Source organism: Procambarus clarkii, chromosome 78 (genome assembly GCF_040958095.1).
Source record: "Procambarus clarkii isolate CNS0578487 chromosome 78, FALCON_Pclarkii_2.0, whole genome shotgun sequence".
Lineage (NCBI taxonomy): Eukaryota > Metazoa > Arthropoda > Malacostraca > Decapoda > Cambaridae > Procambarus > Procambarus clarkii.
The window spans coordinates 17,347,325-17,374,782 of record NC_091227.1 but is presented as its reverse complement, the minus strand read 5'-3'; the positions used below and the strand labels follow the sequence as shown (position 1 = coordinate 17,374,782).

At 43.7% G+C, this 27,458-nt stretch overlaps 1 protein-coding gene across 5 annotated transcripts in view; it reads left to right on the top strand.

The window, feature by feature from the left end:
* Window positions 1–27,458, top strand: part of anne (anne boleyn) — a 70,675-nt gene that overhangs the window by 6,473 nt on the left and 36,744 nt on the right. For 2 of the 5 annotated variants that reach the window (XM_069314100.1, XM_045727363.2), the window contains exons 1-3: window positions 11,112–11,167; window positions 12,557–12,835; window positions 27,172–27,245. In XM_069314100.1, coding sequence (XP_069170201.1) covers window positions 12,811–12,835; window positions 27,172–27,245 — 99 coding nt within the window. In that variant the 5' untranslated portion in view covers window positions 11,112–11,167; window positions 12,557–12,810. Of the gene's footprint in view, window positions 1–11,111; window positions 11,168–12,556; window positions 12,836–26,886; window positions 27,072–27,171; window positions 27,246–27,458 lie in introns of those variants that run through there. The other 3 variants (XM_045727361.2, XM_045727360.2, XM_045727362.2) reach the window with 2 other exon arrangements.

Below are 27,458 nucleotides of genomic sequence, written 5' to 3'. Positions count from 1 at the left end.
ACAGGTTTAGCGTATGTTGTAAGGGTGTGTTTTAAAGACATCTTTGTCTAGATTACCGATGTCTGTTGTATTAACTCTCAAGACGGCTACTAGCCTACACTGTGTTTGGGTGATGACCATCAACACCCAACAAGAAGAAACAAATGCAAATAATGCGGACGACGAAGTGGACACGACCTCGACCTCTGCTTGCTCATCGTCAATGAGCACGAGCTAGTGGAGCTGATTTGCGTCAAAGAGCAATCAGCTCCACTAGCTAAAAGATCGCCCACATAACACTATCACTGGTAGATGTCGCTAAAGCTTTGTTTCACGAAGATAACTTACACTAACTCCAATAGCATTAGACATAATTACGAAATTGACACACATGTGAACAAAGATCCGTGAAAGTAAACAGCTTTTATTTTGACGTCTAGAACAATGAAAAGCGGCCATACTTCCACTCACACAACCACAATAAGACGATAGTCTTACTGCAATATTGACCCATTTGGGTCAATATTGCAACAATCGACTTGAGAATGGTCCAGGACGGACCGAAACGTCGTCGTCCCTTCAACTTCTAGTGTGTGGTCTGGTCAACATTGACCCTCTTGGTACTGATGAGCATCGGCTCCGATGATTGGGTGGCTTGCCTCGTTCCTGACGGTTCCGGTTAGGCAGAAGAGCTGCATTTTTTACGGAGTGGTATTTGTGAGAACAGGTTCCACTCAGAGCTTCGCTTATCAGATATGACGTCAGAATAATGTGCAAGACATAGTCTAGGCAGCGTGTCATATCCGCTGTCAGCTGCACCTTCCTCCTCCTCGCATGCCCTCCTCCTCTCTGTAATAATAATTCACTGTGTCGGGGGACAGGAAGCCAGGGTGTATTCATACACGTTAGGCTTATATCGACGTCCCCCCCCCCGCATCCCCCAAAGTCGAATCCTTCACCATTTCCACCACAGTCCCCGTGGGGAAGTGGTAAAACACTCTCCTGGTGTTTTGCGAGCGCTTTGTCCTGGGGTTCGTATCCTAGCCGGGGAGGATTTACTGGGCGCCAATCCTTACCTTACCTTGAGGTTACCTTGAGGTGCTTCCGGGGCTTAGCGTCCCCGCGGCCCGGTCGTCGACCAGGCCTCCTGGTTGCTGGACTGATCAACCAGGCTGTTGGACGCGGCTGCTCGCAGCCTGACGTATGAGTCACAGCCTGGTTGATCAGGTATCCTTGTTAAACGATTTAGGGGGGGGGGGGCATGGTTTGAACGTTGCTTTATTTAGATATTTGGATAAATAATCCTAATTGTTGGTTTGATAGTAGAGGCAAGTGAATTATTGCACGCTACATGGCCAAGAGTGCAGGACTTGCGTTCCCAGTGAATGTCACTCAACATGAGGTACTCGATGTTCGGTCCCAGAGCAACAGCAACCATGCACACCGCCCACAGTCTGTCTCTGTCCTCACTCTAAGTCTTCAGTCCAGTCCTCCAGAGTCCAGTCCTCAGTCTCTGTCTGTCCTCAGTCTAAGATTGATCTTTTATACATCAAAGGATGTCCTTCGGCATTCTTTGATGTATAAAAGTGTACAGTGTACACCTACACTGCAGCCTCAGTGTAGGTGGGGGTGGGTGGGGGCGGAAGAAGAGGGGGTGGGGGTGGTGGTGAGTCATATCACAGGCATAAAGCAGCACCTCGGAGCTGGTTGTATAACTGTTAAGGCTTCTGTGTTGTGTGTATACTTACCTTGTTGTGCTTGCTGGGGTTGAGCTCTGGCTCTTTGGTCCCGCCTCTCAACTGTCAATCTACTGGTGTACAGGTTCCTGACCCTACTGGGCTCTATCATATCTACATTTGAAACTGTGTATGGAGTCTGCCATTACCACATCACTTCCTAGTGAATTCCATTTACTAACCACTCTGTTTCCGCCATCGCCGGGGATCGATCCCCGGATCTAGGCTTACGAATATCGAGCGCTGTCCACTCAGCCGCCAGGCTCGTGAGTGGGTGAGACACAGAGGCTATATAAACCAATGCATGACACTGCGACGGGGGAGACATCTCCCGTCACGCAGGGTGCAGTCGCACCTCCACAGATCTCCAGTATCAGCTCTTCATACTGGTAATGGCTCAAAAGGGCCGCCACCACTTACGGGCTATTCATGCCCGTGCCACCTTTTGGGTGACTTAATCTTCATCAATGAATCAATCTCTTGCTGCGTCAGGAAGAAGTACAACCTGTCGTAGAAAGAACGTCACTTTTCGCTCGTATGCGTTACCTAAGGCCAAAAATTGTACTAGAAAATGGAAGCAGCTGCCGAAAAGGATGTACTGTCCCATTTTCTGTTTTGGGGCCTCTGGTAGGTTAAGCGGACACTTTAAACTGACCGTTTTTTTATGTTGTGAAACCTTAGGAGGACGGGCTGGGCGGTCGACACGCTCCTCCCTAGACCGGATTTTAGTTTGGGTAATCATTTTTCTGTTGTGGTGTGTGGGCTGTGTTACACGGTGCGGGGTTGGTGGATGTCATAGTGTGTGGGCTGTGTTACACGGTGCGGGGTTGGTGGATGTCATAGTGTGTGGGCTGTGTCACACGGTGCGGGGTTGGTGGATGTCATAGTGTGTGGGCTGTGTTACACGGTGCGGGGTTGGTGGATGTCATAGTGTGTGGGCTGTGTTACACGGTGCGGGGTTGGTGGATGTCATAGTGTGTGGGCTGTGTCTCACGGTGCGGGGTTGGTGGATGTCATAGTGTGTGGGCTGTGTTACACGGTGCGGGGTTGGTGGATGTCATAGTGTGTGGGCTGTGTTACACGGTGCGGGGTTGGTGGATGTCATAGTGTGTGGGCTGTGTTACACGGTGCGGGGTTGGTGGATGTCATAGTGTGTGGGCTGTGTCACACGGTGCGGGGTTGGTGGATGTCATAGTGTGTGGGCTGTGTTACACGGTGCGGGGTTGGTGGATGTCATAGTGTGTGGGCTGTGTCACACGGTGCGGGGTTGGTGGATGTCATAGTGTGTGGGCTGTGTCACACGGTGCGGGGTTGGTGGATGTCATAGTGTGTGGGCTGTGTTACACGGTGCGGGGTTGGTGGATGTCATAGTGTGTGGGCTGTGTTACACGGTGCGGGGTTGGTGGATGTCATAGTGTGTGGGCTGTGTTACACGGTGCGGGGTTGGTGGATGTCATAGTGTGTGGGCTGTGTCACACGGTGCGGGGTTGGTGGATGTCATAGTGTGTGGGCTGTGTCACACGGTGCGGGGTTGGTGGATGTCATAGTGTGTGGGCTGTGTTACACGGTGCGGGGTTGGTGGATGTCATAGTGTGTGGGCTGTGTCACACGGTGCGGGGTTGGTGGATGTCATAGTATACACAACTATTTCCGGCGAGCTCTTGAGTCATACTGATCCACATAAACACTGATGCATAAATAAATGGGATTGTATTTAAAATATATTGTGCGCGCGCGTAAACCCACTCACAGGAGTGACTATCGTAAGTCTATTTACATTACTATCTCTTCGTTTCTACTGTTGTAGATTACCCATCTATGGAAAGGAAATATGGTTGAAGTACTGTAAAGGAAATATGGTTGAAGTCGTGCAGTACTGAAGTACTGCACGAGTGAGTGAGTGAGTGAGTGGGAGTTAATATCCTCCCAAGAAATATAAGAAATATTGCTGGAACAAAATTGGACGTGTTGAAAAAACACATTGATAAGTTCCTGCAGGAAGTGTCGGACGAGCGCCGTTATAATGGATATGTGGACCTACAGGCAGCTCCAAGCAACAGCCTGTTGGATCAAGTTTTCACCAGCCATGCCTAGCTTGGGAAGAACAGCTTGCGTATCCAACTTCAGGTATACTCCAGGCTGAGTTACAGAGGTATAGTGAGGAACATGGAGGTTGAAGGAGATTAGTAGTAGTGACGGAGTGCGGTGTGGGCCAGACACAGGTAGTGGGCTAGCTAATTTTGCTGACAGATGGAAGGTTGAGAACCCTTCACACACAGAGATCACAATAATGCATCAAATGAACAAAGTCCACAAGGGCCGTGACGAGGATTCGATTAAGGCAGTGTCTGGGATGCTCCCGGACGCAGGTTCGAATCCTCGCCACGGCCCTTGTGGATTTGAGAACCCTTCTCTCAACGCCCCCTCCCCTTTCCCATCCGAGGGGAGGGGGGGGGGGTTGTTGAGAGATAGAGGCAAGGTTGAGGGAAGTTGAGAGGCAGAGGAGGGTAGTGATGTAGTGTGGGGCGGCGAGTCAGCAAGGCAGGGATGCAGATTTTTTTGTCTTCTATTTTTTTAAGTTTATTTTCTACCACAAACGTGGCCATTCATTTACAGTGCTAACCACCATACTGTATATGCATTTTCTTCAGAGATTTATTAAACGGCACAATAGCCGCCTAATAATTTAGTGTAGTGATATATTGAGTACTCTACTATAGGTGATTATAGTGCTGTCACAGTGCTAATCAATAAACAAAAATTCTCGTCTGTCTGATATAGGGTTAGAGATATGTTTTCCTACATATAGTGGGTGCATAGAGTAAGAGAAAATATGTACTTGCGGGGGTTGAGCTATGGCTCCTTAGGTCCCGCCTGATTGATTGATTGATGAAGATTAAGCCACCCAAAAGGTGGCACGGGCATGAATAGCCCGTAAGTGGTGGCCCTTTTGAGCCATTACCAGTATCAAGAGCTGATACTGGAGATCTGTGGAGGTGCGACTGCTCCCTGCGTGACGGGAGATGTCTCCCTTGTGGTCCCGCCTCTCAACAGTGATTATATGTATCACAAGCATGAAGTCAGATGCTACGGGAGAGGACAACCACAGCCCAGGAGAAGCCCAGGGCCTGACCTGGGCCTTATAAGAACCACTCAGCGGGTTTTCTTCCTATTGGGGAGTGTTGTACATGTTGCTATGGCGGTGTGTCCACTCACAGGATGAGTGACGCTGCCCAATAAACTCGCCCCTCGGGGCAAAATTAAATTAGTAAGAGGGGAGGAGAAAGGCAGAGGGGATACTTGAAGGACGAGGGGGGTGGGGGTGTAGGAAGATGGAGGAGTGAGGGAGGGATGAGGGAGAGGCTGAAGGACACTGAGAGAGAGGCTGAGGGGACAATGGGTTCGCGTGCCTTTGAGTGCTCAATGTGCTCTTTATTCTTAATGTTTCTCCAGTGAAGCAAGATTATAAAAAACCCTTAACTTACTTTATTTTCACAAATACTTCTACACAAACACTTAACAAATGCCACTTCCAATTTGACATGTTAATATCCAGAAATAATGTTGAACTAAAGCTGCACCAGATGGCAGTAGCAGCTTGTTGTAACACAGTGTATTGTTTGATGTGTCAACACTAGGTAAACTGCTCTCCAAGTGGCGTTGGTTGGTATACGGGGTCGTGTATGATGGTATGGTGTGGTGTATGGCATGTTATGTGGTGAGGTGTGATATGGTGAAGTGTGTTTTATGCATGCTATTAAGGTGATGTGGCGTTCAATGTTTTGTGGTGTGGTATTGGGGGGGGAGGGGTGTACAGTGTAGCAAGTGGTATGGTGTGGTGTATTGTTGTATAGTATGTTGTGATGTATAGTCTTGTGTGTAATATGGTATGTATTATTATTTAACATCTTTATTGACAAAATTAATTACAATTTTGCCTAATCTGAGGATTTCAATTAAGTCTTATTAAAGTGAGGATAATGCTGGTATTCACTGTCACACAGGACAGAGGGTCAAACACAAGGTATGTAAGTAATGAGTAATATGTTATGATGTATAATATGGTGCACATGGCGTGTTTTAAGGAGTTATGGTGTGGTATTGTGCAATGCAATATGGTTGTGTAATGTCATGTGTGACGCTTAGCATGATACCGAGCGACCATATATGTCGTGATGTAGCGCTTTGTAATGTATGTATATTGGTGTACTGTGGTGTTCGTGTAGAATAGTGTCCCATAATGTAGGTTCATGCACAGAAAATGACAAAAATTAGCGATGATCTCAAATGATTAGTGATGATCTCAAATGATTAGCGATGATCTCATGATTACCAGCCGGTAAAGAGGTAGGTCAAAACAATTTTTATATTGCCTTTTCATTCTATAGTGTGATTTGACTGCATTTTATACGAGGTTTCCGTTTTGCTATCTTTTTTTCCATGGCACAGGAGCTGGAAGTTATCTTCCATTAAACGTGTTATTGCCTGTGAGATAGCTAATTTATATAAGTTTGGAGATGTGCTGTGTCCTCTGTATTGCCTACTCATGAAATTCCTATCATTTGTAGTTTGTCCTTGTTTATTTCCGAATAAGAATAATGAATGAGAAAAAGTACTGGAGCAAGCACCGTGCCCTGGGAGACAGCTTTTCGCGGTGGTTGATCCAGATGGTATTTATTGACTATTACACACTGGGGTTTGTTAGGAAATTAAAAATCCGTCTCCCTAATTTTCCAGTAAATCATTTTGTCCGCATTTCGTGTACAATGGCCACTTTTGTCAAACGCTTTCGCAAATTGTGTATATTCGCCTATATACATAGGCGTTTTGCATGTCTTTGATAATGACATAAAATGTGTATATATGACAGCCTTTTTCCTCCTACCATGTCTTAGTGGTTTCCCAATTGCAGAGCCAAGAGGTCCTTATTCTGACTCATGTCTTGAGTTATGTAAACGGGAGCCGGTCGGCCGAGCGGACAGCACGCTGGACTTGTGATCCTGTGGTCCTGGGTTCGATCCCAGGCGCCGGCGAGAAACAATGGGCAGAGTTTCTTTCTCCCTATGCCCTTGTTACCTAGCAGTAAAATAGGTACCTGGGTGTTAGTCAGCTGTCACGGGCTGCTTACTGGGGGTGGAGGCCTGGTCGAGGACCGGGCCGCGGGGACAATAAAAACTCCGAAATCATCTCAAGATAACCCTCAAGATTGTTGGTCCATATGTTTTGTGATCTGGGAATTCTCTCGAAGATTGTTATTAAATACTGTATGTGATGTTAGTGTTATCGGTCTGTTATTTTGCATCTTATTACATTTTTTTTCTATTATTGATAAATACAAAATTCCAGGACTGGGCCTGGTACAGAGTGCATGGACATGCTGTCTATGTCCTGATCACAGACCGGTGTTAAGAGTATAAGGACTCTCGAAACAGACTACAGGTATATAATCTTGATTTGGCATCTGTCCGGACACCTCCAGTTTGGCTTTTGGTCAGGTGCCGAATATTTTCCTGAGAAGCAGCGGTGTTTCGTTCCATCTCTTTATCTTGTGGTGGTGTTAGCTGTATAGTATATTGTTCTTTGTGTGAGTATCGGACGATGTGGTAACGTCTAATTTCCGTATCTGTGTTGGCGATTCGTTTTTGTTTCATGGAGGTATGGTGATTTTTGGTCGGAAAAACTGCATGCTTCCAGCCTTCACCATATTATTATAGTTATCCCTGTTCTCAAACACGCTGTAAACGTTTTCTGTGATACAAAGAAAAACGGCGTTCAAGTGGACAGACTCGTATAATTGTCTTCTCACTGTACATTTTAAAATAATTTATAATTTGAATAGATTCTTTAATTAAAAACACTTTCGCGCTTTCCACAAACTGGACAAAACTTTCTCGAAGTGGAATCGACGTTTTGGGGCGATCGAGCGGCAGCACTGAAAAGTGCATACTCTTTTCAATGTCCTGACCTTAATTTTCGATGTACATAGTTCATTTTTGTACCAATGTGTTTGCAATAGAATGTTCTATAAGAACATATGTATAAAATGTCACCAAAGCATGAGTTAAATCACCACCAAATAAAGAACTACATCGATCACTAGCCGTGAGCTCCAAACAGCGACGAAATGTTTCTATTCTTTTCAAGGTTGTCAACTCCACACTTGTCCTACAGCGTCAAATTTGGTATCACTGTGATCGCAATTAAATTCCCTACACGGACATATGCATATAAATGTAGAATCGTGATCGCGGCCCACCCGCAAGAGTGTGTGAAGTGGGCGAAGTGTTACCAGTTACCACACATCCGCGAAACCAGTATTCAAAAGTGTATATTCTTTTCACTGTCCTGACCTTAATTTTCAATGTACATATTTCATTTTTATACCAATGTGTTCGCAATAGACTGTTCTAGAAGAACATATATCTAAAATGTTACACAAGGATGCGTTAGATCGGCACCAAATAAAAAACCAACGTCGATTACACTCGTCGTGTGAAAAATACAATAGTCTTTCCACTAAGTTACAATACAATGCCTTTCTCCCAAATAGGCCATGTGGCTATTAGAGAAAACGGAAATTTAATGGCAAACATGTTCATACTATCTCCAGGTCGATCGGATAAGACTTGGATTTTATACAAATATTTTTTTTTTGAGATATATACAAGAGTTGTTACATTCTTGTACAGCCACTAGTACCCGTAGCGTTTCGGGCAAGTCCTTAATCCTATGGTCCCTGGAATACGATCCCCTGCCGCGAAGAATCGTTTTTTCATCCAAGTACACATTTTACTGTTGCGTTAAACAGAGGCTACAGTTAAGGAAGTTGCGCCCAGTATTATTTAATCGGACGTAAATTTACGACGCTACTGCACCTTCACGACAAAAATATCGGACTGGTATTTACGACCGCGGGGCACGAAAGTGTTTAATCAACTTACTCAGATCATCTGTCCAAAACGTTATTTAGTTAAGACAGATATGAACAATGGAAAGCTCTCACTTTCAACGAGAAGAATTTTAAATTTTATATAAAATAGACTCGCCTATTTGTGCCTACAGGATCGAGCAATAGCTCTTGGACCCTGCCTTTCAAGCTCCCGTGTACTCACCTAGCTGTGTTTGCGGGGGTTAAGCTTCGGTTCTCTGGTCCCGCCTCTCAACTGCCAATCAACTGATGTACAGGTTCTTGAGCCTACTGGGCTCTATCATATCTACACTTGAAACCGTGTATGGTGTCTGCTTCCAACACATCACTTCCTAATGCATTCTATTTGTTAATACTCTTACACTAAAAAAGTTCTTCCTAATATCTCTATGGCTCATTTGAGCATCCAATTTCCACCTGTGTCCCCTAGTGTGTGCATGCCCCTTGTGTTAAATAAATTTTCATTATCTACCCTATCAATTCCTCTAAGAATCTTGTATGTGGTAATCATGTCCCCCCTAACTCTTGTCTTCCAGTGGGATTAGATCCCGGTATTTCAGATTGTGAGTCGAGAACGAATCCAACTGTGCTACCGAGACCCAGTACTCCGACCTTCTTAGAAATGTTATTCTCCTTTGTGTGTGTCAGCGCGCTGGACCCACGTTTACTTATTGCTGTCAGGGACTGTGCCGCTCTCTCTCTCTCTCTCCCCCTCGGCCTCCAGGAAGTCACTGCGTATGTCAGGGACTGTATTGCTCACTGATGCTTGAGGAATAGTAAAGCTTCCAACCTCCTCTCTTCCCCCTCCCCCATTACATGCTCTCTTTCTACCCCCACACTCACCCCCCGTACAAACACTACCCCCCTCCGTACACACTCTACCCTCCTCTCCTTTATACTTGATGCGTGGTAGTACACATTAACCTTGATGACAACTAAAGGTCATACGGATGACATTTATTTTATCCTGTCTAATGTTCTTAAAAATATGCTCAATTTATGCAAAGTTGCTATGATAAACTACGAGACGGGAATCTTATCAGACAGCTTGCTTTTGACTACGCGGGTGGTACGCGAACAAGGGGACACAGGTGGAAACTGAATACCCAAATGAGCCACAGGGACGTTAGAAAGAACTGTCTCCCTAAAAAGTTTCAAATGTAGATATGATAGAGCCCGGTAGGCTCAGGAATCTCTACACCAGTTGATTGACAGTTGAATGGCGGGAACAAAGAGCCAAAGCTCAACCCCCGCAAGCACAACTAGGCAAGTACAGTTTAATTAAATTGTTCCGCACTTAATACACATTCTATTGAGAGGCATTGTCCACCAAACCAATCCTGTGAGTGGTAGTGGAAAAGGTTAGAGGCACATAATAGGTTCAGGAACTGAATCCCAAATTTCGTATAGCTAAGCAACTTACAGCTATTGACATAAACTCTGTTAGCCATCAAGTAGTTCAGGGTAGCTGCATAAATGTCCATGCATCTAAGTATCTTCATCGAATGCAAACTTTAGCAATGTGGGCATAGTTATACTTATATTTGTCATATTAATCATATTTGTCATATTTATCATATTAATCATATTTGTCATATTTATCATAATAATCATATTTGTCATATTTATCATAATCATATTTGTCATATTATATTAATCATATTTGTCATATTATATTAATCATATTTGTCATATTATATTAATCATATTTGTCATATTATACTTATATTTGCCTACTAATCTTTGTCATATTATCAATCAAGCTATCAATGATATCAATCAAAGCTTTCAATGTGCCTACTTTGTCAAATTTTCTTACAATGTACCTGTTAACATTTTATAAATTTTGTTAGAAATTACCTACTTAATATTATCTGTTAGATTAAGGACCTGCCCGAAACGCTGTGCGTACTAGTGGCTTTTCAAGAATGCGAACACATCATGCTATGTTCTCTCATAAACCCAATGTAACTTCTTGTATATAAATAAATGATATTGTTTATTATATACCACATTCAGTAATCCTGTTGGGGGTGATGTAAAGGTAATAAGTCACATAACGGGTTCCGGAAGGTTCCCAATGTTCAAGAAGTCTATATATACGGTGAACTAGATACATACAGTTTGGATCAGTAAGAACCCGTTTATATGAGGCTTGAGAAGGCTGTGGGAAGCGTGTCATCCGGTGGGGGCCGGGAACGGACTGAGGCCCGCTTCACTCAGGTACCCTCGTCCGCTACAACCACACACGGTTGCCAAATACCTTCTCTTTGTTTTCGTTTAATTCGTAAACTGCTATACTAGATGTTGAATATTATACACGGATCTGAAAGTAAATTTATGTTTTGATAAGGGTAATAGCAAATAATTGAATTATTTGAGACGGTAAGGGTTATATAAAATAAAAATAAAATGGTGATTTGTCATTTTATATTTCAATACCACCACCTGTAGGAAGCTGTACCTAATAGTGTCTCGTTGACGTTCAGTGTGGAGGAGTGTGCGCTTGTGCCCATAAGAAAAGGTTATATACCAATAGAAATTGATGGCGCTCTTAACGTGAATGAAATAATTTCGTTGTGTAGTGCGATATGTGAACAATAGATGCAGTCAGATAACAGACCTTGAGAAAGGAAATGACGGACATTTCTGTGAAGAAACACGCTGTTTCATCCAGGGAAAAACAAATTGTGAACATCTTGTATCTGTGTTAGTGTCGTGTTTCATGTGGAATTACTGCAGGTGTAAGGAAGGGTTGTGTGGCCTTCATATTTGAGCCATGCAGGGCCAACCTCGCCAAACATTGCCCCTGGGACTTATGCCTCGTCATGCCTTCTGGGGTAGTTCGCCCAAGATGCCCGGAGGTCCGCTCTTCATCTCTTAGTCTGTAATTTAGCCCATTGGTTGGTCGTTACGTTAGCCCTACTAAGCCATGTTATTTCTGTAACATCAAGTTCTTTCGGCTAGGGCCGAGGACAGTGTTCTTCCGGCTAGGCCGAGGACAATGTTCTTCCGGCTAGGCCTAGATCATATTCTTTTGGTTAGGTCACATTACAACGGTGTCACTTCATGCAGGTCGGCGTTCAGTCCCCGAAGGTCCAAGTTGTTGGGCATCATTCCTTTCCCCCGTCGCATCCCAAATCCTAATCCCTTCCAAGTGCTATATAATCCTAATAGCTTAATGGCGCTTTCTCCTGACAATGACCCTGTCTCTTTCTGTTGGATTATATTTTTTAAGCTAGTTGTATAGGTTAAGCAAGATTATACTATTTCTTTATTCTAGGATATATTAATTGAGCTAGGTTATATTATTTGTGTTAGGTCTTAATCTTTGTGCTGGGTCATATTCCTTGTTCTGGGTCATATTGTACAAGAATGCACATGAATGTATGAATACATGAATAATGTACAAGAATGTAACAACTTGTATATATCTAAAAAAAAAAATTCCTTGTGCTGGGTCATATTATTTGCTGTGTCACATTCTTTGCTGTGTCACATTCTTTGCTGTGTCACATTCCTTGTGCTGGACCCTGAGCTTCCCGTTAGCTCTATGCCGTTGTCCTCCAGATAGGCTAGATTCGTCCTGCATCATTGGTTTCATCGACATTCCTATTCGTCTGTCGACTAGTCCCCCCCTCCCCTCCCAGGACGAAGAGGGTCCAGTACAGGCAGTGATCCTCGACTGTTGAGAAGGCAAAGACCCCGTCCCCCGTCCAGTCACCTGTTTAGTGTTCACTCGCCAGTTCAGTCTAGAACCTGTTTTGAGTCTCGCCTGACTGGAGGGGACGGAACGCTTCTCAGCAATTGTGTGGTATTCGTCTGAGGGGGATACAGTTTAGTAATATATTGGTGCTGTGTTGATTCCCTGTTTCCTAAACTTTCACGGGTGTTTATATTCGTTTATCTGCAGAGAGAGGAAGACGTTTCACTCTAATGTGTGTGTAAAGGACAACAGTGTGTTTGTCTTGACAGGGTGTCGAGCACTGGAAGATAAAAACTAGATCATCGAACATTTCTCTCTCGCCATCGACTTCCCCCCCCCTCCCTCCACTCCATTTTCCCTTTTCAATACTATCCTCTGTATGACACGTGTGTGATGACCCAACATTTGAGTGTTGGTGTACCGGCCTGACCCAGCACCGGGGAGCTCCGACCTACAGCGCCATGACCTCCAAACTACCCACAGCAGGTGAGTTTGGTCATTTAGGGGCTTGTGTGGTCACTACCTCTGGTCATTATGACAACAGGTACACGTTTGTTGTTCTTGTGTCTCTCTCTCTCTCTCTCTCTCTCTCTCTCTCTCTCTCTCTCTCTCTCTCTCTCTCTCTCTCTCTCTCTCTCTCTCTCTCTCTCTCTCTCTGGTTTGTGTTTACTTTTGTACTATTTGTGTCTGTAGAATCGAGCAATTAGCTTTGGACACTGTCTTTCTAATTAATCTATTTTTTCCTTTATTATATCTACTACATATATTTCTCTAACACACACACACACACACAGGAAGCAGCCCGTAGCGGCTGTCTAACTCCCAGGTACCTATTTACTGCTAGGTAACAGGGGCATCAGAGTGAAAGAAACTCTGCCCATTTCTTTTCCACCATGTTTGTGTGTGTGTGTTCTTGTGATACTTTTTAAGACAACTAAAATAATTATGACTATGTCAACAAGTTTGTGATTTTTTGTCCCGAAAAAACAATAATGATATATTATCTCTAAGGGCTGTGGACTTGATAAGAAACAATTACCCTCCTTACTGATACCTGTAACTACTTGATGAGTGGTGTTTAATTGGAGACTCATATATGATTGACCTTGAGCTTGGACATGTTGATTGTTAAAGACATCTTTAATGTTATTTCTGTCTGTAAGTATAATTGTTATTGCTCTGTAAATACTAGTGCACTAAGTCCATGTCAGATCATACCTGGCTGTGTATATGTGAATTATACCTGACTGCAGAGGGAGTATCATACCTGGAATATGAACATCATAAATTGAGTTCAATTTCCCGACATCAGTACTAAAGAAAAAAACTGTTTTCAAAATATTTAGCCAGGGGGGTAGCCAGTGCCGAAAATTGTTTTTGGCGGGTCATTATGTAACCGTGGTACTCTATCGTCTTGAATTTTGGCGACCCCATCCAGTTTATGTCCACCCCATACCCCAGACCACCACGTCTGAAAAATTGGGATGAGGCTAGCCCCAAATATCTAGCCTAAAACCATGGATAGCCAAGCACAGTCATTATCTTATAGATCTATATAATAATTTACTAGATCCATCTCAACTCTACCTCTCGTATATATTTGAAACAAAATGATGTGACATAATTAACTTATTGTGACAGCAATGACAATAATAATTCATTGTATATGAACAATAATAATTGTGTATGATTATTGTATATGAACAATAATAATTGTGTATGAACAATAATAATTGTGTATGATTATTGTGTATGAACAATAATAATTCATACTAATATACAATGGCGAGGCTCCGAGAATAGAACTCCCGGAGCCTCTCCACGCTCCCACATAAGCCTTTTTTAAACCCTGTTGCTATGACAACCGCCGGACAGTCCCTTCTGAGAGACGCGTCACTCAGATTTGGCGCCATTTTTCAGCGGCTTGTGACTGTAGTCGTAACAATGATGTTTTCTGACACTGGAATGATGTTGACTCCACTCCACGTTCCTCACGCTGTGTTTGTAATCTTCGTTCGCCTCTGTAACCCCATGCACTTGTCCAATACACTGGTACTCCGCCTGGCGCTGTATTCATTGTACAGAAATGTGGGCCCACTTTATTTATTTATTTATTTATATATATGCAAGAAGGTACATTGGGATTGTGAGGATACATAGCATAGTAATTACATTCTTGTAAAGCCACTAGTACGCAGCAGCTTATGCTCGGGTTACCGCAACTATTGTCTCTGCCGGTAAACTTAGAGCCTGCCTTCACTGTAGACTCAGCCTGCTTTCATGGTAAACTCAGCATGCCTTCACTGTAGTCAGCCTTCACTGTGGACAGGCTACCACTTGACACTCGTCACTAGAATGTCACTGCAAGTTAACTGTGACCCTAAATTCACTGTTAGGCTATTATTTCTATTCTCGACACTTTGAAAATTACAGTGAATCATGGGTTCTTTATTCGACTTGAGAATGGTCCAGGACGGACCGAAACGTCGTCGTCCCTTCACCTTCTAGTGTGTGGTCTGGTCAACATGGCCACAATAATTCTACACGTCACTCTTCTTTAGTATCTTGTGAGCACGAGTTCAGAGAAGGTGGTCTCAAACCTCTGGCATTCTTTGAATTGTGACCAGACCCATCACACACGATCCTGACACTCGACAAAGTCTTGGAGATGTGGTTATGTCTTAGTGAAGATGTTACATTGGCCCTCCATTCACAAATAAGCCTTTAGACGCTTTCTCTCAGCGCGGGCTTCAGTAAATAACAATTTTCTTGGTTAAATAAGGGGACGTCTCGCAACGACGACTGAAGCAGCCGGACCAACCAGGCTGTGGTGAATATGTGGGCCTGCGGGCCGCTCCAGGCAACAGCCTGGTGGACCAAACTCTCACAAGTCAAGCCGGGCTTGGGGAGTAGAAAAACTCCCAGAACCCCATCAACCAGGTATCAGGCAGACTCTCTCACCTCTTAGATGATTCATATGCCAGGAATCCGGAGGACACTTTGCACCTTCTGTTATGTGTGTGTGTGTGTGTGTGTGTGGGTATGACTTAGAGCAAGATGAAGTGTTAACAGCGACGACAGGTCCCTACAATGCGCCTGTCGTATTTGTTTTGTGATGTCTCAGTTGTACTTTTGTCTGACGTCTGTATTGTACTTTTGTCTGACGTCTGTCTATTGTACTTTTGTCTGACGTCTGTCTATTGTACTTCTGTGTGACGTCTATCACACAAGAAGTTTTTTCTCATCTTGCTTAAAGATTACACTAGAATAGTGAAGAGACGCCTGTCCTTGTCACGTGTGTTTAAGACTTGAAGCAGTAACACATCCAGCGGACGCTGACTGTGGTTGGCTGCTGGTGCGTCCCCCGTACCACTCACCCAACACATTGCTTCTCGGTTCGTTTCCCGGATGCTGCTGTATACCCGGCAGTAAGTGTATGTACCTGGGAGATGTACATGTACATCATAAAGAGGTGCCATAGGCACAATCAGAGAACACTGCATAAACATCAGAGGTCCACGGTTGTTCAACATCCTCCCAGCGAGTATAAGAAATATTGCCGGAACAACCGTGGACATCTTCAAGAGAAAACTGAATGGTTTTCTTCAAGAAGTGCCGGACGAACCGGACTGTGGTGGATATGTGAGCCTGCGGGCCACTTGGTCTGTAGGACTAAGTCATCAGAAGACAAGCCCAACTGGGCTTGAGGCCCAGTTCTCAAGCTATTCCTCAAGCCCAGACTGAGCTTGAGGAATAGAAGAACGCTCACCAAGTACAATATAGGTCAGGTACTCCACCCTTGACTCCTCGCCACCCCTCATTTCTTACTGTAATCCTTTGCTTCTACTGGTGAGACATTTCCTTACCCACCCAAGTGCAGATCCTTCCATGTTATTCCTCCTCCTCGAACACGTACAATAGTCTCCATTATGGGTAATCGTGTGTTTCTGAACGTACAGGAAGCATTCGACATTGTGTATATCCTCTGTTGAATTTTTCAACTAGTAGCAAAATGGACTGCCATGGGTGTAGAAAACATACGTGTATTACCTATATACTAGAAGGAAGACATGACCCACTGTTCTACTGACTAGTATCACACACGAGCATGAATTGCAAGATTGGGCACTTGAGAGATTACTGTAATCAGAAGAAAACACGTGAACAGTTTATCTTTAGTGTCTAACCAACATGGCTTCGGTGGTTGTCCATCACGTCCCTTCAAGACATGCGCTGGACGTCATTTTATCATAAACATCCAACAGATCTGTCACTGAAGGGACGTGATGGGCACCCACTGGACCCCAAGTTGGTTACAAACTAAAGATATGCAGGCGATGAGTCACAATAACGTGGCTAAAGTATGATGACCAGACCACAGACTAGAAGGTGAAGGGACGACGACATTTCGGTCCGTCCTGGACCATTCTCAAGTCGATTGTGATGAGGAAGTAGATGCAGGCAATAAATAGGTAAACTAAAGGTACATTTCCCCTGATGTGTCACGTGTCTTCTGATTACAGTAATCTCTCGAGTATCTTACCTTGCAATTTATACTTGTGTGTGATACTAGTTAGGAGGACAGTAGGTCATGTCTTCCTTCTTGTATATAGGAAACACATTTACCTGTTTTCTCTAGTTCCCTCGGTATAATTGCTTGCTTGCTCTCACAAATTATTTTTAGATGTGGCTCGGTAGCATTTGATCCTTTGTTGTGGACTAGCTATGTCGTTCTCGTATTCTCTCTCCACTTTTCTAATTCCTACATATTTATTCCTTGCTCTCTTGTAGATGCTTGCTGTGATTCTGTTATGCTCTCTGTATATTTACAATGCCTTTATACTTCTCCTTAATCCTTCTTGACAGTGCTTGTCAAGCCAAGAACTGAGTTTAGGTTTTGGTCCAATAGTCTTTGGGACATGACTTCGTCTTACTTATATTTATTAGGTGTGTAGTCCTTCAAACATTGTTTTTCATTTGTTTGAGTGACGAGTTTGTCGAGAACAAATATTCTTTGTTTTGTATGCTTTATGTTGTGTGAATACTAGTTTCCTCTTTTTTCTTATTGATTGTTGTTGCGGCGGGAGGCGGCTAGTTTATTGTACACCCCATACCCATCCCGTGAGCAGTAGCGCAAAAAGGATTACAGAGGGCACAAAAGATCTTTATCAGACCTCAACGGAGATTATTATATTAAAATTTACATCTATCCTGCACACCTTATAATTATCAGCTAGTTACAGAGATTGTTCCATTTCAATAACTTTGCATTTATACATAATAATTTTACATTAATGGTTGGTCATTTCGATAATACATAGCAGTGTTAGCGATGGAGGTATTAGTGATATATGGAAGCTGCTGTTTCTTATTAGTTTTCACAATATACTGCTTGTTCCTTAATCTCATATGTAATGAATTTACTGGAAGCGAAACATGGATACAGTGCAAGGATTTCAGATATTATATTCTTAGTAATAAGATGTTTTGCCATTTCATGCAGAGTGAGTTTACATTTTTCTCTAAAAGGCTCAATTTTATCACAGTGTAAGATGTAATGCTCAAGTGTGTGACCCTGTCTATGTCCGCACACTCTACTGCTTCATCCACATCCCTATAAAAGCCAAACTGCCAGAGATATTTGTTGCCTTTGGGGAGTGTGCCTTATTTGGGGAGTAGAAGAACTCCCAGAACCCCATCAAGCAGGTATCAAGCAGGCCTTGTCTCTCGTTCTCAGTGCTTCTACTTCCTGCGTGTCTACTTCCCAAATGATTTTCTCGTTGTTGTTGTTTTAGATTCAGCCACTTAGAACAAAAGTTAAAAAATAACACGGGCTATGGTGAGCCCGTAGTGGACTTACCTGGCACAGGAGCGGGGCTGTAACTCCAGGATGATTTTCTCTTGGTTCAGTCCCTCATACCCTGCAGCTTCGCTCCCATCTTTGGGTTGCGTCTGCCACACATTAGAGAACATTAACACCCACTACCTAACTCCTTTCACCTTCCGTCGATGTACTCTTTGTGATAGACTATAGTACCCGTTTACCTCGGCAATAAGAATTTCCTGAAAATTAGCCTAATATTCCTTTTGGTCAGCCATACCTCCTCCTCCCTTTATTTCAGTATTGGTGCGCCAGATGTTTAGCGTCCTTCACCTGTTCTCTCTCTCTCCCTTGTTCGCATCTCTGACCTGACGCATCTCTGATCTGATCTCTGACCAGAGAGATCGGGCCGCGGGGTCACTAAGCCCCGGAATCACCTCAAGGTAACCTCAAGGTAACCTTTGGGGCTTGCGGTTGACATCAGGCACTGGATGAGACACGGGGGTTGTCTGTTAGTGGATTGAGCTGGATTTGAAGTGGATTGAATATTGGCAGGAACAGAGATTGGGAAGGTTTTGTCCTAGGGAAGGGAGGGGAAGGGTATCATGGACTCAGATGGGGTGGGATGGGATGGTGGGTGCTGGAAGGGGGAGGAATAGTCTGATGCGTATTTGGAGAAAGAGTTGTTTGTAGCTGATGACCCGGGAGGGGTGGTGGGAGGGTAGGAAGTGGGGGTGCAGATTACTAGCGTGATGGGATGGAATGAATCTTACCTGTAGTTGGTTTCAAGAGTTTATACTCCCGAAGCCCGGCAGAGAAAATTGCGAGTTAACTAATGTGCTCCACAGATCCTTTTCGAGTATAAGGAAGCATGCTGCCATAGAGCTATTATTCCCTCCCCCACCTTCTGTGTGTTTGCACAATAGTGTTTACCTAATAGAACACTATTAGGTAAACATACGCCGCACGCACACACACACACACACACACACACACACACACACACACACACACACACACACACACACACACACACACACATGATAGAGCCCAGTAGGCTCAGGAATCTGTACACCAGTTGATTGACAGTTGAGAGGCGGGACCAAAGAGCCAAAGCTCAACCCCCGCAAGCACAAATAGGTGAGTACAAATAGGTGAGTACACACACACACACACACACACACACACACACACACACACACACACACACACACACACACACACACACACACACACACACACAGCCAGCCAGCCAAAGAGTCAGAGCTCAACTCCCCCCCAAACACAACTAAGTGAGTGCACACACGCACACACGCGCGCGCGCACACACACACACAGCCAATAAGTCACCCTCTAGCCAATAAGAGGGAGGCATAATAACCACCATGAGACAATAAGGCAAATGTGGCGCCAATCTACAAGAAAGGAGATAGAGAAGAAGCACTTAACTACAGACCAGTGTCCCTCACAAGCATCCCTTGCAAAGCACTTGCAAGGAATTACAAGGTTAAGACTAGTTGCACACCTGGAAATAATTGCAAGTAAACAACAACACGGCTTTAGAGAAGGGAAATCATGCCTGACGAACCTCCTGAAGTTTTATAAGATAACGAAAATAAGACAAGACAGAGAAGGATAGGGGCAGATTGCATATTTCTGGACTGCCAAAAAGCCTTTGATACAGTACCACACAGAAGGCTACTATACAAACTTGAGAGGCAGGCGGGAGTAGACGGAGAAACACTTATCATGGATAAGGAATTACTTGACAGACAGGTGTCAAGATTGTTACTTGATGAGCTAAATGAGTTGTGGGGTTGAGTTCCTGAACCCATTGTCTGCCTCTAACTTTCCACCACGGGATGGGTATGGAGTGCATAATAAACGACTCGACTATCTTTAAAGTTAGGCTCGTTGTACAGATGAATGTCTTCTCAGCTTTATGTATTATTAAAGCCTATATTATAATACTACTTTTATCACAGCTGTAATACAATTTTGTAAGAAAATGTTAAAATGATATACATAAATTTGTAAGTATTTCCATGTGGCCTCTTAGCCTGGTGGATAGCGCGCAGGACTCGTAATTCTGTGGCGCGGGTTCGATTCCCGCACGAGGCAGAAACAAATGGGCAAAGTTTCTTTCACCCTGAATGCCCCTGTTACCTAGCAGTAAATAGGTACCTGGGAGTTAGTCAGCTGTCACGGGCTGCTTCCTGGGGGTGGAGGCCTGGTCTAGGACCGGGCCGCGGGGACACTAAAGCCCCGAAATCATCTCAAGATAATCTCAAGATGTTACAATTGGTCAGGTTCATTTCTTAAACCTGTAGCAAAGGTCTGGTGAAATTAGGTCAGATTTAAGTTTTGCCAAGCTGACGTTTAACCTTTGATGGTTCGTTAGTAGCTTAGTTCATAGGTCATGCGCACACACGCGCGCGCGCACACACACAAAGCGTTATAAGACAAAGAGTACAGGGAAGACGGGACACCACGAGCGTAGCTCTCATCCTGTAACTACACCTACACACGCTAATTACTACACTTACACAGCTAATTACACACACGCGCGCAGATTTGATTTCCAGCCGAGACAGAAACAAATGGGTAAAATTTTTTTCACCCGATGCCTCTGTTCACCGAAAGAGAAAGATAGAGAGAGCTCGATCCTGCAGGCGCAAATAATAAATACTTTCTCTGGGTAAGCATGTTTTTTAATTATGTATTATTAACATCTTTATTGACAAAATTAATTACAATTTTGCCTAATCTGAGGATTTCAATTAAGTCTTATTATAGTGAGGATAATGCTGGTATTCACTGTCACGCAGGACAGAGGGTCATACATAAGACAATAGGTCTAAACTGTAGGCTGAAGCACATATATATCACGGTTACAATCAATGTTTTAACGTATGGATATGTGAAAACAACTTTCTACTGTGCACTGCCACACAAGGGCAGGGATGGGTTCATAAGTGATGCAGCTTAGAAGTAATATAAATAAAAATTGTTCTCCATTCTTTAGAATGAACAAGCAAATTTTGGATTAATTGTTAGGATGTCGTCCAGAACACCTGAGTCAATAAAATAGTTACACAGTTGGTGGTACAAGAGGCCAGGAGCAGGCGATGAGTCAAAATAACGTGGCTAAAGTATGTTAACCAGATCACACACTAGAAGGTGAAGGGACGACGACGTTTCGGTCCGTCCTGGACCATTCTCAGGTCGATTGTGGCCTGGCCTCCTGGCCTCAATAGGCCAGGTCTAAAATCTTACGGTTTCACATTCAACAATATAGTGAATACATTAAAGGTTTATCACAGAGTTTACAATCTGAATATTAATATTGTATGATACATTTGGAGGAGCAGGAGGAGCGAGTAGACACTGTCTGGGGTTACTATGAAGGTCACCCACTGGTGATGGTCAGTGAACCGTCTTGATAAGTGAGACACACATCTAATCTAACCTCTTGTGATGTATGCCACTTAAAAAGTGTTGTAACAATAACTATCTTTGGTCTACGAGCCACGCATTAACAGAATATATTGCATACCTGAATAAATTATCTTCATTGATTCGCCACAACTTTTTCTCATAAAGTAGGGGGGACCGGGCCTTTGTTTACGCCAGTGTCCGGAGTATGACCATATCCTCCCCAGGGTGTGGTAAACCCCAAGTGGTTCACAGATCTCTAGACGGATGAAGGTGTGAACCCGACGTCTCTTGGTGTAGGGTACAGGCTCCACACACACACACACAGGGTTGAAGCCTAACCCCTCGAGGCTTCAGTAGCTTTGTTTTTGCCCTAGACACATAATATATCAGACACACAATATATCAGACACACGTGTAATATCATGGTCCTGATCGTCGATGTCATCATTTTATCACATGGAAAACTTTTGTTCTTTATTTACAAGAAGGAACACTGGTTTTGTGAGATTACATAATGGTGTTGTTACAGTCTTGCAAAGACACTAATACACACAGCGTTTCGGCCCGAATAGATAACCAAACAGATAAATCATTTTAATAAATCAAATATATTTTTAGTTGGGTTCAAGAGGCCAGAATCTTCCTAGGCTGTTGTGTTGACAGGTTGTAAAGCTGCTCAACATTCACCGTTGTTGACATTGTTACAAAGAATGCATGAGAACAGTTTAGTTGGTCATGGTGAGCTGCCACATTCCCCCTGATCTCCTCAACTCTTTGGTTGACGAGTTGCACACCTTAAGAACCAACTCCTTAGTGCTTAATGTGTGACCCAGCCCACACACAACCATTGAGACACCTGAGCCTTGTCACCAAGTCAACAATAACATATTTGTGAAAGGTTGAGGCCCTTAAACCCTTATAAAAAGGCCCTTAAACACACTGAAGATCGACAACCTAAATGAATACCTCACGAATGTGACACCAACCTCGATCTGCACATCAAATGTCACCAAACTGCACCTGAGTGTTTAAAGTAGTCACAGGCAGCACTCCTGTGCACTCCGCCCCAGGCCTAAACATCCGGAATTCCATATTCACAAAGAATTCTTAAGAAAACAAAACAAAACACAGAGCGCATACATCACAGGAATACGAAGTCCAAATACAGAGGTCATCCCTGACACACTTACCCCAACCCTGATCGCGCCACGCCACAAAGGAGGTAGTAGAGCAGAAGCAGAATATTATAAAGACTGATAGCACTAACATCTCGCATTATAGAAATCTTCGACAATGTACCAAGTGAACTCACAAAACACATGAGTCACAACACATACTGTGACACATACAACACATACAAGATCAGGACGCTCCTTCCTGACTCACAATTGTTCAACCATTATAACATGGCCTTGAATGTCATATACGAGGAGCATAATGCTGATGTAATATATACAAACATTACGGAAGCTTTCGACAAGTGATACAATTGTGCAACTGCACACAAAATGCGTATGAAAGAAATAGCACAACTTTTTGGATAAATCCGCGTGGAATGCTCAGTCCTGCACGGTAAATTATTTGCTCCAATACTCTCTTATTCTCATATCAGACAGACCGTAACATCATTTGAACATGGCTTTACGATTTTTATGAGAATAGAACCTATGAAAGGAAGCAGTAAACTCCAAACTTTTTTTATATACTAAGTCATTCACTGGGGACAAGTTGCAGTATGTTGAAAACAAAGATATATATATATATATATATATATATATATATATATATATATATATATAATATATATATAATCATACTATAGATAAAACGGTGTAAAATCATCAACCACGTCAGGAGAAATTTCTTCCTCACATGAGGCATTCCTCCTCACCTCTTGCCTAAATGCCCGTGCCTCCCTCGCATTACGGGCTCACCATTGCCTGTGCTACTTGGAACATTTTGTTCCGAGTAGCTGATTCTATAACAACCATCACCTCGCTTCCCCTTACCACCTCTTGTGGGCTTAATCTTCATCAATCAGTCTCGCTCTCCAACAGTCTAGAGCACCAGTGCCTTCTAGTGTAAACAGGACCTCGAACAACTAGAGAAAACCACACTCCACAAGGCAACAATAACAGATGAGGGCAGTAAAATTAATACACCCGCTATTGCCTCCAGGATGCCTCAAGCACGGACGATGACCTCAACATCATCAAAGACTCCAGTAGCTGGATGTAGTAAAGACATCAACAGTCTTTACTACAACCCAACCCACAGTCAACTACGACCCAACCCACAGTCTACTACGACCCAACCCACAGTCTACTACGACCCACAGTCTCCCCCACCTGCCATGACAAAAGAAAGCCAGCCAAAGGAGTAACAAGTGACCACTGTTCCAATGATTATTGTCTCCCTGACAGAGACCTTCAAGCAAGATGCACGACAAGCATTCCAAGCACTGGAACAGACCAACCCGCTTGGAGGAGGCGTCCTCCCTATTGAGTTACTGTTGTTTTAGATTCAGCTACTCGGAACTAAAGTTCCAAGTAGCACGGGCTACGGTGAGCCCGTAGTGGACTTACCTGGCACAGGTAAGCGGGGCTGTAATTGTGAGTTGGTGAGCCATTTGTTCTATTTCAATCTCCTTTTCCCTTGTCTTCCGCTCCTTCCCTCGCTCGCCCACCATAAGGTAATCTTGTTTTTTTGCGCCTGACCTGGCCTGATCGGAGACCGGGCCGCGGGGACATTGGCCCTCAGAACCATCTCAAGATAATCCTTGTCACCGGCGGTCACTCTAGTGAAGCCAGTCACACTTGAGGGCAACTGAGAGTGGTAATGTTAACTACCCCGCAGGCCAGCTGCTGATAAGGTAGCGGCTGCAAAGCTATCATGTGAATTACGACCACCTGACTGGTGGTTGGTGTGACGCCCACAGCTGTTGCTGCTCAAAGGTTACCACCTCACCAATAGCGGTGCGCCTCGCGGGCCACGCAGTATAGATACAGATTTATGAAAGCCTTGATTCGTAAATTTAACACACAGAAAAAATATTGATAAATTTTGGATATTCATAACTTCTCACGTATTTTATTATTATTCCTAGTGATATCATAGGCAAGATGTGATGATTCTTTTTAACATTACAGGATATTTTGTCCCCCTTACACTCTTGCCCACCCATGCTTTTTGCCCGGCCTGGGGCCAGGCTCGGACTCGGGGATGGTTGTAGAAATCTCGGTTGTTAACGGTTGTAGATTTTGGATGATGTTCACAGTAGACATGGTGCTCAACGGCACACTGCTGATAGGTTATTTTGCGTTTTAAGGGGGTCAAAGTCCCCAACGGCCCGGTCTCTGACTATGCCTGACCATTGCATGCAGAGAACGCCGGGTTTCCTTATACTAGGTGTCTACTCTTGGCAATCATCAGTTGGCATCGTCAGCACAATGGTATTTTCTGCATATCCACCATGAGGCAAGTGAATGCTGTGGCGCGGTAGGCTACTGTGGCTGAACAAATTTCTAAATTACGTACTAGGGTATAAAGTTAGTAGTTGAGCTCTTGGTTGCTGAAGAGTAATGCCACACATGACCTTCAATGTTTTAGAGAGGCCGTGAGGCTGCGAGCCAAGGTCAGGTCAGGGAATGTGGTTCCGGCCACACTGGGCTCCCTCACTATTCAAATACAAGACAGGGTGAAAGCCATGCATGCCACTAACGCTCACGGCCACCATCTTCATGGCCGAGCGCTGGTAACCTCGCTTCCGTGCCCAAAGAGATGCACGGTAAAGGGCAGTTATTGGTGTTTACATTCGGCCATTAACATTGGGGTGACTACTATAAGGATGGAGGTAGGCTGGAGGTACCTGATCATACCAAGTACCTCCAGGTATGTCATATAGAAGAAGTGTTCTTGGCGACGCTTATGATTCCATTGATTGTACACTACGCAAGGTCACTCCCTCTGGGACTTCCTCCCCTTGGTAAATGAGGAGGGATTTATTGCAATGATTTCGGGGCTCAACGTCCCCGCGGCCCGGTCCTCGACTATCCATCAACCGGTCCTCGACCAGGGAAGGTGCATCTTGCTCTCTTACCTTTCAATCAGAAATAGAGTATTTATTGAAGATGTGCAATATAAACTCTTCCAACAATAGTGCTATTGAGGGAAATGGCAGATTCTTTTTTGAAGACGGAATCTTACACCAATATTCTGGTAACTTTTCCCGTATAAGCGACGGAGCGCCCATTGTTACTTACAACAGCACTGTAAGGCAAGGTGTGTGTGTCCGCGCTGTCTTGTGTGGACTCCTCCGGTCATTTATGATATGGTGTTTATGGTAGCCGGATTCCTGAATTATGGAATCATTTCATAATTCAGGAATAGGCTTTAAACAGTCTAGTGTGAGGACGCAACCCGTCCTCACATTATGTATGTTAGGCTAAGTTAGGTGTTTAGGTTCTGTTGGCAATTATTTGTATTTGAACAACCCGTCCTCGACTCAAGTCCATAACATTCAGCGGTCACAGGCGCATTCATAAATTTTTACATGTTGTTCATTCAAAACAGGAATTTTTTAAATATAAATTAATATTATAATATATTACCATATTGTGCATATATAGGCATAGGTTAGGTGTTTAGGTTCTGTTGGCGATTATTTGTATTTGTAGTACGTCGGTGAAGCATTTACAAAGTTGTGGTTCGAACAAAATTCGTCAGTGAAACACTTGTTCCGGAAGTGTTCGAACGTCATCAGTTGTGAGTCGTGTGTAAACCGTTTTTCATTCATAAACAGGGGGTTTGGCTGGTGCTTGGAATCACTTTTGGGACTTTGTTTGGACGACGGGCTGGGAACTGATTTCGTTCCCAGTTCATCTTCCAAACAAAGACCCAAAAGTAATGCAGGCGATGAGTCACAATAACGTGGTTAAAGTATGTTGACCAGACCACACACTAGAACCTCTACTACACCTTACTATGCTCCTCAGCTCTCTCTTGCCTATTTATTGTCTGTCTCTACTTCCTCATCACAATCGACTTGAGAATGGTCCAGGACGGACCGAAACGTCGTCGTCCCTTCACCTTCTAGTGTGTGGTCTGGTCAACCTAAAAGTAATAACATGCACCCGCCAAACCCCCTGTTTATGAATGAAAAACAGTTTACACACGATTCGCAATTGATGACGTTCGAACACTTCTGGAACACGTGCTTCACTGACGAATTTTGTTCGAACCACAACGTTATAATTGCTTCACCTACGTACTAAATATACAAATAATAGCCAACTTGAGTCGAGGACGGGCTGTTAGAGGAGGGATTGCATAAAGCTAGAGGCAATTCGCCTACTTTACCAAGGCAGATTATCATTACTATGAGGGATCGTCGATTTTACAATGCATCTATATTCCATTGGCCACCGGATTTTAAATTCCATTTGTTGTGTTACATTAAGACAGGTAAATTGGGACACTTTGCACTTCAGTTGTATTAGGAAGTTGATGAATGTTAAATGGAAGATGTTGGAGTAAGAGAGTAATGACGTATTGGTGTTTGCAGGTGACCGTGATGGTGGCCGTCCAGAGCTCCAGCCGGGGGTGGACTATATCAACGCCAACCAGGATGACCAGGCGGTGAGTTATATTCTCAGCATACCTCTAGCACTGTTGGCGGGCCTCTAGCAGGACTGGCGTGATTTTTGCAAAACCTCCCATAGCTCCCATATCCCTGACCTTGCCTTTGTCTATATAATATACATTATATTATTTATATTATATATATTATATATATAATATATATATTAAATATATATATAATATTATTTATATATTCTATAATATATATAA